Raw genomic sequence first — 16319 nt, forward strand, 5'->3', positions numbered from 1 at the left:
AATGTACATGAATAAAATGTTTCACTCACTATTGGAGTGTTGTGAATTTAAATTCCAGTCGGGGTTCAACTCAGCTCTTCATTCCTCTGGGGTCAACAAAATGAGAACTAGTGGAAACTAAATCTATCAAGTGAGTGGCCTCCACCACAAGTGTGGAATTTCTATCATACTGCCTCATGAGCAACATCCCACACTTATTTGGGTGAGGAGACAAATATTTTCTTGACTATAACATTTCCCAAAAGGATAAAGTCTAACACTATTTAACTGTACACTGTCCACCTCAAGATTGAATTCTTCAGAGGGCACAAACGCAGGACAAATATCCACAGCATTGTCAGAAAACAGTATGTGAAATGAAGCACTTTGACAGTAGCTACCATTAGTAAAGTATATTTTCATGTCAGCCCGATTTAAATAACAAGTGTGAGTACTCTGGAAAAGCCTGCATATTAAACATTCAGTTTTTCCATAGCCACACTCAGTGGTCTTTTCCCATTGAACAGTATGCATTGTTTCCAGAAATCTGACTGCATTATCACAGCTGTGTTTGAACTAATGTGTTCGTCCAGAATAAACATGTAAACTTATTTTTTTAAACAGTGCTTAATTAGAATGTTAAAATATTTTTTTTATCAGTGCCCAACTTATTACAGACCAAATCAGACCTCGTCACCCCGTGCCCTTATAAATCTCAACGTTCATCCTACAAAATCCCATCACAAGGGAGAAACACAAAGACAAAAAATGTGTTTTGCCCGTAGTGAAACGGCTAGACAGCGTACTGACCTGAAAACTAAATTTCCCTGTACAAGTATACGGCGTAAACGGTGTGGGTAGACAGGTATGAAAATGCAACAAGAACAGACTCTGGAGATCACAATGTCAACAGTGCAACAGAGGTAGAAGCTGGCAGCAGCAAGTATGCGATGGTCAAGTGTCACACCATTAATTTCATACACAATGACTGAAATACCCAGCCAGGACACGTTAATGAACGGTAGTAGCATTCGCATACCTGGCTCCTTGATTTTGATGCACGGTACAATAGGAGTCACGGGTTCATTTTCCTGAGACTCTTCATCGCTTGAGGCAGGAACTATGGGAACAAACATTCAAGGTTAATGGGCATAAACAAATAGTACAATGAAATTCAGAAATTCCTTTTCAACATCTACAAGGTTTGCATACATGTTTTTGTACATGTGTAGTAACTAACTCGGAGACGATAAGACTTAGAGGCACTTCTTTATTAATGAGCACCATCGGGGTTAACACACTTAATATTTAGTCCGTCTATTATTGGCGACGTTACTCAGCCAGCGGGACAGTTGGTAGGCTGCCTCACTAGTGGCGCCCCGAGATGGTAGAGACGGAGACGACGACGAGAAGAATGGTGAAGACAATGAGAAGAATGGTAAAGATGATGAGAAGAATGGCGACGATGGACTTCAGCAGCATGAGGTCCCCCACATGGGCCCCTTTTATACTGTCAGCGTTGCTTCGCTCGGCCCCGGCCACGCCCCCTTTCTGGAACCAACTAGCAGGTTCCTGGTGGACCCCTTCTGTGACCTTTTCCCCGAGATCCACCTCTCGTGTATATCCTGGCCTACTGACATCAGGCCTGCCGCACGCCACAGATCCCCTTTTCTGCCAGCAGCGAGCGCTATGCCACTACAAATGTGTAGTGACTCAACTCAGAAACAGTAATACTTTGAGGCACTTCTTTAATTTAACGAGCACCATCGGGATAATACACACCCTACGTGGGTGCACACTATTATAATTAAGACCGTCTATTGTCGGTGGCACTACTTAGTTAGAACAGTTGGTAGGCTGACTACGGCACCCCGGGATGGTGAAGACGGAGACTACGACGAGGAGATGGTGACGACGACGAGATGGTAACGACGACGATCTTGAACAGCACGACGGGGATCCCTCTTCCAGCAACAGCCCCAACATCCCGCTCAGGGACCCCTCTTATACTCCCAGCGTGGCCTTGCTCCGCCTCGGCCACGGCCCCTTTCCCGAATCTACTAGCGGGTTCCCGGGGTTTCCCGATGGGCCCCTTCTGTGAACTTTCCCCTAAATGTCCCCCTCTCGTATATATCGTGGCCTGCTGATGTGAGGACTGCCATAAACCGCAGCTACCCTTTTCTGCGGAAGCCAGCGCTATACCACTAAACATGTTAATGTTTTTCCAACAAACTTCTAAAATAGTTACACCAAATAAAAATGCTGAATAACTGCAACACATTATCCAGAACTACCACTGACAACAGTAACGGAATACTGTGGGAGCGAACACAAGACAGGTGCCCACCTTGAGGCACGGTAACAAACGGCCGGCACGCGGAGCAGTCGAAGCCTTGGTCTGCAGCCTCCTCCACCGCATCTTCCAAGAGCAGGTTCTCACAGCTGGCATGTACCCACCTGCACACAGCACACAGCCAGCTCAGCCAGTCCCAACCTAGGCCACCAGCTTCAAGTGGGCACAGCACACAAGGAGAACTCCTCAACCAGTGGTGATGTTACATCTGTGAGAGCAACACACTTTAAAGAGAGAGTGTTTTTTTTGTTTCAGTTGACTTCCAAGCAGGATTTTAAGCGGAAACATTTTGATTGTGAATAGAGAACTCTGCCACAGCCCCATCCAACCCGAATAAGCCAATATTAAAAAAATGACAACAGAACATAGATTTTTTAAAATTAACATCTATACAAATGCCTGGGATTCTTAGAAACTACGATGTATGATCAAATATTAATAAAATAAAGCTTAGTCATATTTGTATCCTGCAGTTGTGAGATACTGAAAAGATAATGTGCTGCCGTGAAGTTGTGGTGATAACATTTTTTGGGCCTCTCCTCATTACTACTCTGAATGCAAATGCAATCATTCAACTCGCGAAGGCACAATGACCTAAGTAATTTGGCCTGGCTTACAAGGGAACATGTTTTCACCCCAGTCCCCAGTAGCTCACTTTTAGACTTCCTTTGCTTCCTCTCCTCTGTTAAGAATGTGTCAGAGGATGATGAAGTGAGATCAATGAAACTCAATTGTTCAGCTGAGCTTTACATATATCACAATAGCTGTAACATAGACCTCACCTCTCCCATTGTGAAAGATGGACTTTAAAGATGTTTTGCTTCAAAGCTATTCAGAAGACAAATGGTTTTCTGTATTGCTTGTATGTGAATCAAAGTTTGAAAGGGCTTCTGGTTTAATGGAGTTGAATTTATAACTTGGACACAGGTTATATTTTACATGGTTGTTGTGTTTCATGATAATCCTGCTTCCTCATGTTGTGTTATTTTACAATGCCTACAAAGTTTCAAGGTTTCGTTAGTTATTGTTCTCTATAACTAGAGTGTTCACTCGTAGCTGACCATTCCCAATGCATAACGTACTGTAATGCAATGTAAGCGACACTTGTATGGATTCTGTCACCTCCCTGAGACCAAACATGTCAATCTGACATGGCTTATTCAAGTGTAGTGACTGTACTCGTCACTGTATGGTGCCGGGGCTTGCAAAGTCACGGCCGGTAATGTTGCCATTGCGGGCAGCCCGGGTTGCGGGATGCAGTACCAACACTAGCGGTGGTTGGGTGAACGCTGGTTAGTGCGGAGGCACCGCGAGCAGTGTGTAGTGCCGGCTCCAAGTGAGGGAGCGAGAGCGAGTGTCAGCCAGCCAGGGTTACTCTGGGGCATGACACTCTGGCTGAACTGTTGTCACATGACCGGACAGGAGGGGGACCACCGGTGGACGGGGGCCGAGGGGCGGTCACATGGTCCCGAGGGACTCTCGGGAACATTCGAGAAGGAGCTCGAGAAGTCTGGAAGGTGGGCGGGGCTAAGGGCGGAGCCAGCCCCAGCACCAGGGGCATATAACGAGAGCTCCGTGAGGAGCTCGGGGTTCTTCAAGTGTTGAAAGATCCACATCGGGGAGAAGAAGCCTCTAGCCACGCGGTCCGGGACCAAGCTTGCGGTCCGGACAGGGATAGCGAACCGTGTCTAGTTCTGCCGTAGCGTGGTTAGATGGGCATTCGAGACCCGAGTGTAGAGTGTGTTGTGTTAATGCGGAATAGTGTTGCTCCTAAGATAACGTCTGCGACTCAGTTGGACTCACTACACAAGTACGGAAGTGTTTTTCTAGGCATGCTTGATCCTGACATGTTATTTCAATCAGTCATAGCTCATACGGTTACAGCGCCTTGTGGAAATGTAACTTTTCATTGCACCATTGTTTCAGGCATGTCTTATTAATTCGTTGTAAGCATTATCGCCATGGCATGCCAGTCTTTCACTATTTCTGCTTACATTATCTAACAAAGCATGTCTGGTCGAGACACATGTTAATCCGTTACATGCCTCTCGTACGTGCAGTATTTTTGCTGTTTTTTTCATTGCGTTTGGTTGCGATGTGTTATTTGGAAGTGTTTATTGCACCTTACAATGATTATTTATTACTATTGTTTGTTGTTGCATGGATTGACAGTAGCATCTACCGGCATCTACTGACTCTACAGTAGCAACTACCGACTCTACAGTGGCATCTACCGACTCTACAGTGGCATCTACCGACTCTACAGTGGCATCTACCGACTCTACAGTAGCATCTACTGACTCTACAGTGGTATCTACTGACTCTACAGTGGCATCTACTGACTCTACAGTAGCATCTACTGACTCTACAGTGGCATCTACTGACTCTACAGTAGCATCTACTGACTCTACAGTAGCATCTACCGACTCTACAGTAGCATCTACCGATCCTAGATTTGAAGCTTTCGTGACTGCAAGGATCCATACTCCGTACATTTCTAACGCTGTCTTCGTGACAGCAGGGTCCCTTCACCTGATGAAGGCCACTTGTGTTGTGGCCGAAACGTCGTGATATTTGTTGTTTTATTTTTTACCTACGTGACTTTACCAAACAGAACCAAAGAGTAAGCATCTACCGACTCTACAGTAGTATCTACCGACTCTACAGTGGCATCTACTGACTCTACAGTAGTATCTACTGACTCTACAGTAGCATCTACTGACTCTACAGTAGCATCTACTGACTCTACAGTAGTATCTACTGACTCCACAGTAGCAACTACCGACTCTACAGTAGTATCTACCGACTCTACAGTAGCATCTACCGATTCTAGATTTGAAGCTTTCGTGACTGCAAGGATCCATACTCCATACATTTCCAACGCTGTCTTCGTGACAGCACGGTCCCTTCACCTGATGAAGGCCACTTGTGTTGTGGCCGAAACGTCGTGATTTTTGTTGGTTTTTTTTACCTACGTGACTTTACCGAACAGAACCAAAGAGTAAGCATCTACCGACTCTACAGTAGTATCTACTGACTCTACAGTGGCATCTACTGACTCTACAGTGGCATCTACTGACTCTACAGTAGCATCTACTGACTCTACAGTAGCATCTCCCGATTCTACAGTGGCATCTACCGACTCTACAGTGGCATCTACCGACTCTACATTAGCATCTACCGACTCTACAGTGGTATCTACTGACTCTACACTAGTATCTATCGACTCTACAATAGTATCTACTGACTCGACAGTGGCATCTACCGACTCTACAGTAGCATCTACCGACTCTACAATAGTATCTACTGACTCTACAATCGTATCTACTGACTCTACAGTAGCATCTACCGACTCTACAGTGGCATCTACTGACTCTACAGTAGTATCTACTGACTACAGTAGCATCTACTGACTCTACAGTAGCATCTACCGACTCTATAGTAGTATCTACTGACTCTACAGTAGCATCTACCGACTCTACAGTAGCATCTACTGACTCTACAGTAGCATCTACCAACTCTACAGTCGCAACTACTAACTATAGTATTATCTACGGAATCTATAGTAATATCTACTGATGATATCATCGCATCGACTCTATAGTAATAACGGCACGCATTGGGGTGGGGGGGGACGTCACACTTTTCAGGATTTACTTCAGCGTGTGGTTGTGCAGCAGTAATTGTGCTTGATTTTCTTTCTTTTGGCATTTTTTACGCGAAGGAGAGCCTCCATCCCCTCCCCACTCAGCAAGCTTGTTGGCATAGCTAGGAGCAACCGCGAGTCGTCGGCGTTTCCGCGCATGCGCAGATGCTACTTTGGCGCTCAAAGTTATCATGACGATCAGAGTACATTGTTACAAATTGTGATTTTTCTTAGCTTACATTGGGCCAAGGTAAAAACAAATAGGGAGTTTTCATGGGGAGGGGGGGGGGGCTTAGTTTGCTGTATCTGCGTACTTTTGTAGTGTAATAACGCCGGCTGGTACTGGCAGCAGGGGGCAGTACACACATCAGCAGGAGATCGAAGGAGAAGCCCAGGAAGCGGTCGATCTGGAAGCCCGAGAACCTGCTAGTAGGTTCTAGAAAAGGGGACGTGGCAAGGGCGGGGTAAGGCCACGCCAGGAGGATAAGAGGGGGCCGGGGACAGGGGCTCGGGGCTGTTGCTGGAAGTGGATCCCCTCGCTGTTCGTCACCTTTGTCACCGCCGTCTCGACCATCTTAGACGCCGCTGGCCAGACAGCCTGCCAACTGTCCTAGCCAGAAAGGGCCGTCGAAAGAGACGGATGTGTGAATAACGTGTAAGCACGTGGGGTGCTTGTAGTTCCCCAACGTTGAGAATAAAGGTGCCTTAAGAACCCTGTCTCCGAATGAGTCACTACACTTTGTTGAAACGTAAACCCAACAGTTTGTCAGTTAAAAGCTTAGAAGGATAGGCGTCCACACACACACAGACAAAATTGACTTTTATAGGTGAGATAACACTCCACTAAACTGAAAGTTATATGATATCACGAGCATGAAGGCAATTTTTTTCCAGACTGTCTTCCAAGTGCCCCCCCCCCCCCCAAGGCCTGGACTCCAACCTTACCTCTCGCACTGGCGACACTGGATAACGAGCTCATTGTCCTGGTACGCCTCGCTGCAGCTGGGGCACGCGAGCAGGCTGGCACATGGCCCGCACTGCGTGTAGTTGCTCTGCCAATCGCACTTGAAGCCCGGCGATGTGGCTCCACAGTTTACACAATTCACACACCTGTGTTAGAGAAGGGTCATGATATACAGCAGCAAGTGTAAGTTGATGGAGGCAAAAACAGTGCATCCCGCTTCCTTAGACACCAGATACTGCTCACTGATTGCTTAGATGAGAGAGGGGCGGTGCTCATTTCTGCTTTGTGAAACCATGCCAGCTGTGGGTATTCTATATTAACATGGCATGGGCCAGTATCATAAAAGGATAACCATAATTGACTTTCATTCGTGGTGTTTTACAGCTGGAGTGCAGATTTGGTTAGAGCGTTAAACTGACAATCGTACGGTTGTAAATTCAACTATAAATTGGAAATTTACTCAGCCCATCATCACACGAGGGTCGATGAAGTGTATATCACTTTGTGGGAAGTCGACAGGCAACTCTACATAGACACTCCCATTCCATAGGAATGCAGAATTTCAACACTATCCCAGGACCGCCAACTGAAACGAGGAATGCCCAATTATTATTTTGAACAGGATGACACTTTCACTTAACTTCTGATGGTTTTATTTATCAACTTAGTTACATTTAATTATTACCAATGTTGCCATGGTGCACATTATATCGAGGCGTGCACTTACCACTTGCATTTCCAGCCACCTTTGGGCACGGTGTGCAGTGGCGGCTCCAAGCAGTACGTGTGGTAGCTGATGTCGCAGTCGTCACAGAGCAGGAGGCGGCCGGGGTCAGAGGCTTTGCCACAGAGCTCACACACAGTGCACTCCAGGCAGCGCCAGCCCTTGCTCAGCACCACCTTTGTTATCTGTGCAGAGATGCATGCAGTTTAGGATTCTTAATATATGCACACTACACACAGCTGAGAATAAAAAATAAAACACTCCAGCCGCAATCTTGATTAACAATTGATTTTTAAAAGGATAACATAAAAGTCACATCTGGCCAGTTGGTGCTGCAGCAGTGAAACTTTCACTTTGACTTGTGATAACAATACATTAGCTGAAAAGACTCTACCACAAGAATGTGTTTTTTTTTGTTTATCGAAGGCTAAGTACGTACACACCTTGACTGGACTATGCAAGTTAACATTTCTGGCACCAAATGATCATCAGCGCAGTGGCCCCCTTTGAGAAATGCCATTTACTCAAACGTTGTTTATTATACTACATAGTGGTAATGATAACAGTGATGGCAGAAGTGCCATTACATAAGACAGTCCTTAAGTTTTAAAAGAGTATTGCACAACTTTATAGGCATGGAGCATTAGTTCCATAAATTGACAATCCATAGTTGAAGTTAAAGCATGCCTGTGTTATTTTCTACACATGACATAACCGCACATTCATATACATAAAATTGCTGTAAACATCTCCTGCTGATTGTATGGACACTGTTTAGGTCCTTACATGTCAAAAAAATTGGCAGTTCTTGGAAATGTGACAAACGGCAATATTAGCAATGAACAGACCTAGAAGGCCAGAGATCTTGTTGCAGTACTGAATCTGATGCGAGTGCTCATTCTCTAATGCCCCACTGTGACAGTGGAGCATATCTAGAGACCCTTTGGAGCTAAAAGAAGACCAGACAACCATGTGCCTAACACTTGCTAGCTTCACTCAGGTTTGGCGCACAATAGGTTTGGTTGTCGGACTTATTGATACAATGAGGTCAAGTTGCAAAACACCAAATGTGGTCAAAACAAGACAAGTGCAAATATCAATAATTCTTAAACGCACACAAAATGCACACAAACATTATTATAAATTCAGGAAAATATTTAGACGTAAAAATACCGACATGAATCCCCTGCAACGCAAAAGCGAGTGCCAGTGGGAAATGTAACTACCACGATCTATCCGTAAGAGTATTTGTAAACATTCTCTGCTGTTGAACATGTAGCTCGTATGGGCGGGAGGAAAAATGCATGTAATTAAGATAATACTTTAACGTTAATTAATAAACAAAACAACCACTTGAATCCCATGTGAAGCAGATGTGAGTATCAGACGGAAAAAACTGAATGACTATGAATGTGGATGGTGACATGTAATGTCAGAAAAAAACACTTGACATGATGTAAAGCAGTGATGGGCAATCTAGATTAGTTAATGGGCCATGTGAGTAGCCCTCCTTCACCTCATTGGGCCGCAAACTTGAAACCGTGCTTGTGCACTAATCATGACCCCCACGCATCACCCGAGAGATACTTAGACCAGACTACCATGAGGGGCTCCACGGGCCACAGGTTCCCCACCACTATGTAGACTGTCCACCGTATGAAATTCTCATAGCAATTTAAACTCAGCCCATCATATCTCCGGGATAGATAAAAGGAGTACCACTTTGTTGAGTCAACAGTGGTTGTACTATGGATACTCGTTCTTGCCATAACATCCTGGAATGTCCACCACTTCCTCAGGGCTGTACACAGGAGATGAGCACTGCCTCAATACTCATTTGATCAGTAAATCACTGACTTTTCAATACATGAATCCCTCTTGTTTTAACACATCATAGCCTCTGATGAACATGCAAGTATGAACTTACTTTAACACTGACACAGTAAGGATGGTAACACTGTCCGCACTGTGAGCAGGCAAGTAGGCGACCCTCAGCTCCCAATCCAAAGCTTCCACATACAACACACATGTCCTGTGCACACACACACACAGCAAGTGCAGATCAATCAACATTGGCAGAGGGCAAGATTAAATGTACTGCGATCATGCTTATTCACTTATTAAAACAACTCCTCCAAGAACACAACTGTACAGAATATTTTAAAACATTTAACAAATGCAGAATATCAACAAATTTAAATGGTACATTGCAATTATAAGACAATTTCACATATATGTGAAATCCATATTAATACAACTTAAACATATTTTAAAAACATTAAATTTGGATTAATAGCGATTTCACATACATGAATAATAGTACAACTTAAATAAATTGAATTAGTATTACTACCTTTAAATCAAATCAACTGTCACTGTCTTAGAGGTAACCTTCAAGAGGTTGTGTGACAGTCCCCAGAGTTCAGAGTTCAATGTGTATATATTAAGTCGGTAGACTAATTTCACAAATCAGCTACATTGAATTAGTCTAAATTACTTTAGAGACATTATTTGCCTGTAAACCCCAGACTTAGGGTTCAAAGTGTATAGTTTTGGTCAGGAGGGTAATTTAACTAGCCCATGCAATTACATTAATATCAATTAAGTTATAGATATAACTGACTGATAATAAGAATAAGTGTAGATGGGCAGGACATGTCGTGAGATGGAATAATGACCAGTGTTTGAGACGAATAAAATTTTTATATTTTCTGTGTAAGTAACATGACAAGCAGTGTACAATTTAGTCCGAGTCACTTACTATCACCATGAAGCAGAGGTAGAAGGATCATTAACGAACCCAAGGAACAGACCAATTCTCATGCAATTGAGGGGTTTGTTTTTGTGAAACGCAAATTTGAAATAAGTACATAAACGAACATGAGAGCACTAGCAAAACACGTATACTCTATAAACGTGGTGTTTAGGTGCATGGGTTCACCTAGATGGGTATATGTTGTATATAGTTTGAGAATTGCTCATCCATTTAGGCATGTAATGGACTACAATAGTCGGGGGGCAGCATCTTACACTGTCTAGTCATAATAAGCACATATAATGTGTGCTCTTACAGTGGTCTGGTCAGTCGTTCTGGTGTCTTTGTAAATGTTTAGTTATTTATTTTGGTAGCCTTTCTGGTTTACCCAGAATTCCATCTGCAAGTGGTTGTACTGAATATATAGTTTTGAACAATTGTCAACATAGAAATTAAAAAAACCAATACCAAAATAGCTTACTTTGAACATGCACAACTAGGCTGCATGTCCTGGACTGTTGCACATGAATATGAAACTTCGTTAATATGAAAAAGACAACATTAAGTCATTCAGAGGACAAACAACATAGTAGCACTCTTTAAAGCGTCTATCTTGCGTGCAAGGTGCATGGTTGGAGCTCCCCGGTCACACGAAGCCAAAGCACAGGTCGGTGACAGCCAGGGCCATTTTGAACCTGGAACGGTGGTCCTCAGTCTGAGGCAATTGGACATGATTCCAAAGGTAAATCAATCGTTTTTTTTAGTTGACAGATTTAAACTGCACCATTACTTTGGTGAAATAAAATTAAACGAAATATTGGATTGTTACTTCATTTACGCTTTGAGGATGACTTGTGAGCAACTTGTACCGTTTGGGCCAATAAACAAAGTTAAAATTTGAGAATATGCAGTGCAGTCCACCTGCAAGAGAGTGTACTTGTCTTCTTTCGAGAAGAGCACCAGGGTATTATGCATCGTGTTCTCCTCCTCATCCTCTTTGGTTGGCGATTCTTCTGGCACTGGCAGCTGTCGGGTACAAAGCAATGTAAGAGAGGAAGTTAATGTCCTAATCGTTGAAGAGAGGCTGTTCTGAAGCCGAGAATGCATTTCGTCACAGCCATGTGAAAGTTACACTACTAGCTCGGCTGAAAACAGATGAGCGCCACCTCATCGCTTAGTTGAAATGGGAGACACTGACTCTGATCTATATGACCGATTCACTGCAGAGTTCGCAAATAACAGATTAAACTATGGGGAAAACTGCTACACAAACACACTCTTCCCAGTAAAAAGTAATGCCAGAATGGAGTCAGTGGCTTGATAAGTAAATTGATAGATATACATAAGGCAGGCAAAACATAAATGCCCGACAGCTTTAAAAAAAAATAGTCATAATTTTATACCAGTTGCTCAGCAACAGATAATGGTGTCATTAAATATTCATTAAATTACTGGTCAGCAGCAACACCTGCATCCAATATCTTTGTGGTCACATTAATGAGCCTCCACTGTAAGGGGTTGCTAAACATGATCAGTATTTTGAAATGTACGTAAATGAATATTTTCCCATCTCTTTCACCCCTGAATAAATTGTTGATCCTGGGAGAGGTTTGATCAACCCTGTAGTGCTTTCAGAAAAAGGTAAAAGTGGTTCCCCACTCATCACCTTCCATAGCATGCACTGTGTACCACATGTCAAATACTGATCATCCCAATGGCCTATCTAGCAGAATAGCACTGTGGAAGAGATGAGATTTGTTCTTCATCGAACCTATTTTTCATAATAGCTGTCAACATTGCTCACCATCCTGAACACCATCCAGAGCCACACACGCCACCAGAAATGTATAAAAATATTTTATGGCACTTGTGTGCGTGAGGTAAGCCCGGATGAGCGAATGGCAGCATGATATCCATCCATGTGACTGCATCTGATGACGTCAGTATCATTATTAACAAAGCCAAGCAAAAAGGCATCATTAAATAAAGATAAAACGAAGCAACTTTACTCCTTGAGCACAATGACAACTCGGTCACCCCTCAATGATGACTCGACTGATCGAAACCACAACTTCCTTCATAAAGGTTTATTTTATTAGAGAAGGGCGGGGAGAGAATGTACTGATGATTGCCTACAAAACCCAAGTTTAGCTAAGAACCTAGTTTTTTCATGGTAAGCGGTTAGCACTTTCCTCATCATCTTCAACCACTAACAACAAAAGCTCCCCAGAAGGTGGGTAGTGAACAATAAAAACCTAACTTTTTCACTGCTGAAAATCCATACGCCCAAGGTCTCTCCGAGCCAGAGAATTGAGGTGGTGATGTCTCATGATATACATTTAGAAGACCATGTTTGCCACGTTCCAAATCTCTTGCAAGGAGACCTTTTGTGTGGCTCACTAACCAAACAGCTACGGTACTTGCGGAGTGGGCATCACAGCTTGTCTGATAATACTTTGATGCCTATTCAAAGGCTAATATCGGATTCAGAGAAGCATCAAGCCCAAATTATTTATTCAGAAGCAGCCTCCTGCTTCTAATGTGTGCAGAACAAGACAAATAGCTGTTCTGATTCTGTTACTTGTATGATTTTCAACTATCTTAATTGAAATGATTAGGACAGCAGGAAGGGAACACATTTCTGGTTCACAAATGGTTGAACCTCCAGTAAAGTTCACAGTATTGCTCTGCTCTTGGGAAAACGTGACACTCCTGGATGACATTATAGCAACCAGGAAGACCGTTTTATAGTGAGAAACTTCACATGTAAAATCGCAGCGCCAACAAATAACTCCGAGGATCAAATGAAGATCTATGGAGCTATCTCAGGGCCCATAGGCTTCAGAAGGCATGAAATCAACCTGGATCTCTCTATTGGTGCCCCATTGACCTAAATTTCCAAAATGACTGTTACAACAAGTTTTAAGGATAAAGGACACAGACCTTTCTTGCATTTTCCTACAAACAAGCATAGCAAATCTAGTCAGTCTGCACCAAATCACAAATGTGCACCAGTAACTGCTACATAGACTGTATCCTGGACCGCAACAACGAATACACGCAGAGTTTAATCCAAAATTGTGAATAACCTATTCTTATACATTTCCAAGACAGTAAGCCGAGTTTACCTGGGTTATGGAAAACAATGCATTTTTTTCTGGGAGAGGAGGTTGTGGTGATCCGACAGGATCTACAGACGTTGTGTCTGGAGCATCATATCATGATGCCCGTGGGCCACAATCGATGTGCCCACTGAGGGGGTGGATAAGGTTCAGCTCAACTCTTTCTTCCCTTTGGCCAAAACTTTTTCTATCAGTAACACTGAAGTATAGCACAGCTCCACTCCTGACTGTAACCTAAGACGAAACCCACATCCTCTACTACACTGGAGTCTCCGAGCTCTGTTGGCTTTGTATCCTCTTTAAAATTGTCACCACCCTCACCAGCTTATTCTTTGGGTCTTTCGGTAAAGTCACGTAGATAGAAAACATTATAACTATAAAATAATAAAAATGAAAATAAAGTGAATGAAAAGAATTAAAAAAAATATTTCACGTTTCGATCGCAACACAAGCAATCGTCATTAGGAGAAAACAAACCCACTAGCTATCAGCAAAGATTCGTTCATGAAGCCATCCAGATATATAGAGACACAATTTCAACCGATAAGATGGTTACAAACTGAGTAATCATTGGAAGTACGTTATTAATCAGTTTAAGTCATAACTGGCTGTGATGTTTCCATCCTACCTTCCGATGTTGGCAGTTGTTTTCGAACAGGTTAAATGTCTCACACTTACACAACCGCCGTTGCTCGTGTCCTCGATGTGACGGCGGCGCTGCGATTTTACATTGACATGCTAACATCACTAGCCCCTTGAGCTACACCCATTCAAACCTTTAAAACAGCCTACCTGAGCAGCTTTCCCCCTCTTTTCTCCTGATGACGAATGCTTGTGTTGCGATCGAAACGTCGTGATATTTCTATTATTATTCATTCACTTATTATTTTATTATTTTTTCTATACGTGATTTTACCAAAAGACCCAAAGAATATGAATTCCTGCAGTCACGAAAGCTTTTAAGTCAAGATCCCCACCAGCTTCTTTATCAAAAGTTTTTTTTCTTCCTCAAAGAACAAATTCCGCCTGTTGGTCAAGCCAGCAAGATGCGCCACACGCCAACTCCTTATACAATATACCAAGCCTTGGGTATTTATTTCAACATGCATGGTAACATAAAGGTATTGGCGCAGCAAGCAGAGGGGTCGTACTCACTCCGGGCACGATGATGGGGCTGCAGCTCGTCTTGATGCGCGAGCGACCCCGACCACCCCTCCCCGAACTCCCGGCACCACGAGGCCGCCGCTTACCCGGAAATCCACCTCCACGGCCCTGCATGGCGAGGACACATGCATCAGCAGCCTGTATGACATGGACCCATCGGAGTGCGTATGTTACTTTCAGAACACGGATAGCACAGTCAGACGATTCAAGTCAAAAAGATTCCTTACTCAAATGAGCACGAGTTGGTGCTTATCTCCTGTTTACAGCCCTGAGCCAGGAATGTGGAAGTTCCACATTAGAATGGCAGGGGTGAGAATATCCCCAGGACAACCACGATTGACTTCCTCACAAAGTAGTAGTACTTCAACTTCAGATTGGGGATCACCTGACCTTCCAAAGTATAAAACAATAACTTAAAACCTACCTGTTCGACCGAGCTTTCACGGAATTTTTTTTTAATTAATGCTTGGATGACAACCGATCTACATGATTTCATTTGTTTTATGGAAGCCAATTTTATGTACAAGGGGCTTGGTTTTAAGAAAAGCAATTTAAATAAATATTTAAAGATTTCTTTTATTTGACCCCAAAGAGATTATCTGTTGAGTTCAACCCAACCAAAATTTGCCAAGCTGCTCAGTCTACTACTGAGCCACCTGGCCAGTCTCTCTTGCAAATGAGACTACCCTGGTCCCTGGAGTTCTCACCTGGTTAAACAAAGTGAACATGAACTTTATTCAACAATTACTAACTGTATAAATCATTATATGACCGTTTCAATTGGCCAGCGGTCCATAAATGTTGTAGATAATGCTTTTTTTCTTGGAAAAAGCAACATGTAATGTTTTAATTAGATTAAGTCCTTCCATAGTGAGCAGCGCTTTAGCCTTTATGAGAATGCCACAAAATTGATGACGCCTCAAAATTACTTCTCCAAGTCCCTCCAACAGTCCTCTTTCCCCCCCCCATACTCAACGGCACAGCTTTATTATAGCCCCATGCAGTGTCTGATTTTAAGGCAATCGCACCGATCCTTAGCTTTCATGAGTTTCCTGCAAAATCTTATGATTCTACTTTTTTCCTTAAGAGCTGGAATTAGCAATTTAAGCTAACTTCCTTCGTATAATCATATTTTGTGTCTGGAGAGAGACCATCAATCTGCTGCAACTTGGTACAACTTGCAACTGGACCTAGATAATCCTCAGGTAGCTCAATCCCATATGAGAACCCTTAATCGCAGCAGTGCTGACTCAGTGCTTCAACATGGACATTAGCCCCCTGGACCACCCAGCCAAATGTATTGGTTTATTAATGTCAGCATTTTGAAATATGGCTCAAAGGCAAGCTTCCTGATTTTGTAAAGCGTGTTTATCTCGTGCAATGTGTGTTGAGTGATTGATGCTGCCTTATTATTCCAGCTTAAAAAACAATATATATTCTGAAATACAGAATTGTGACAAACCTCTTGTTGAACTTTTATTGCAGTAGGTTTTAATTTCAAATGACAACTTCTGAATCTTTCTGCTGACAGGTTGTTAAGAAAGGTCTTTGGTGGTGAGTAGCATGGGATCGAAAAGAGCTCTGAAAACATTTGCTATCCTCCAAGTTCAAT

The 16319-nt window shown here is 43.1% G+C and overlaps 1 protein-coding gene across 9 annotated transcripts in view; it reads right to left on the minus strand.

Moving 5' to 3' along the window:
• KMT2C (lysine methyltransferase 2C) overlaps positions 1-16319 on the minus strand; it is a 179892-nt gene that overhangs the window by 60420 nt on the left and 103153 nt on the right. For 8 of the 9 annotated variants that reach the window (XM_032960234.2, XM_032960227.2, XM_032960275.2 and 5 more), the window contains 7 exons: positions 14699-14845; positions 11343-11447; positions 9594-9698; positions 7670-7851; positions 6924-7088; positions 2327-2436; positions 1019-1099 (listed from right to left, as the gene is read on the minus strand). In XM_032960234.2, the coding sequence (XP_032816125.2) occupies positions 1019-1099; positions 2327-2436; positions 6924-7088; positions 7670-7851; positions 9594-9698; positions 11343-11447; positions 14699-14845 (895 nt within the window). The remainder of the gene's footprint in view (positions 1-1018; positions 1100-2326; positions 2437-6923; positions 7089-7669; positions 7852-9593; positions 9699-11342; positions 11448-14698; positions 14846-16319) is intronic. The other variant, XM_032960242.2, reaches the window with a different exon arrangement.

The sequence above is a fragment of the Petromyzon marinus genome, chromosome 2, assembly GCF_048934315.1.
Source record: "Petromyzon marinus isolate PM22_M1 ecotype Great Lakes invasive population chromosome 2, UKy_Petmar_22M1.pri1.0, whole genome shotgun sequence".
NCBI classification, from domain to species: Eukaryota; Metazoa; Chordata; class Hyperoartia; order Petromyzontiformes; family Petromyzontidae; genus Petromyzon; species Petromyzon marinus.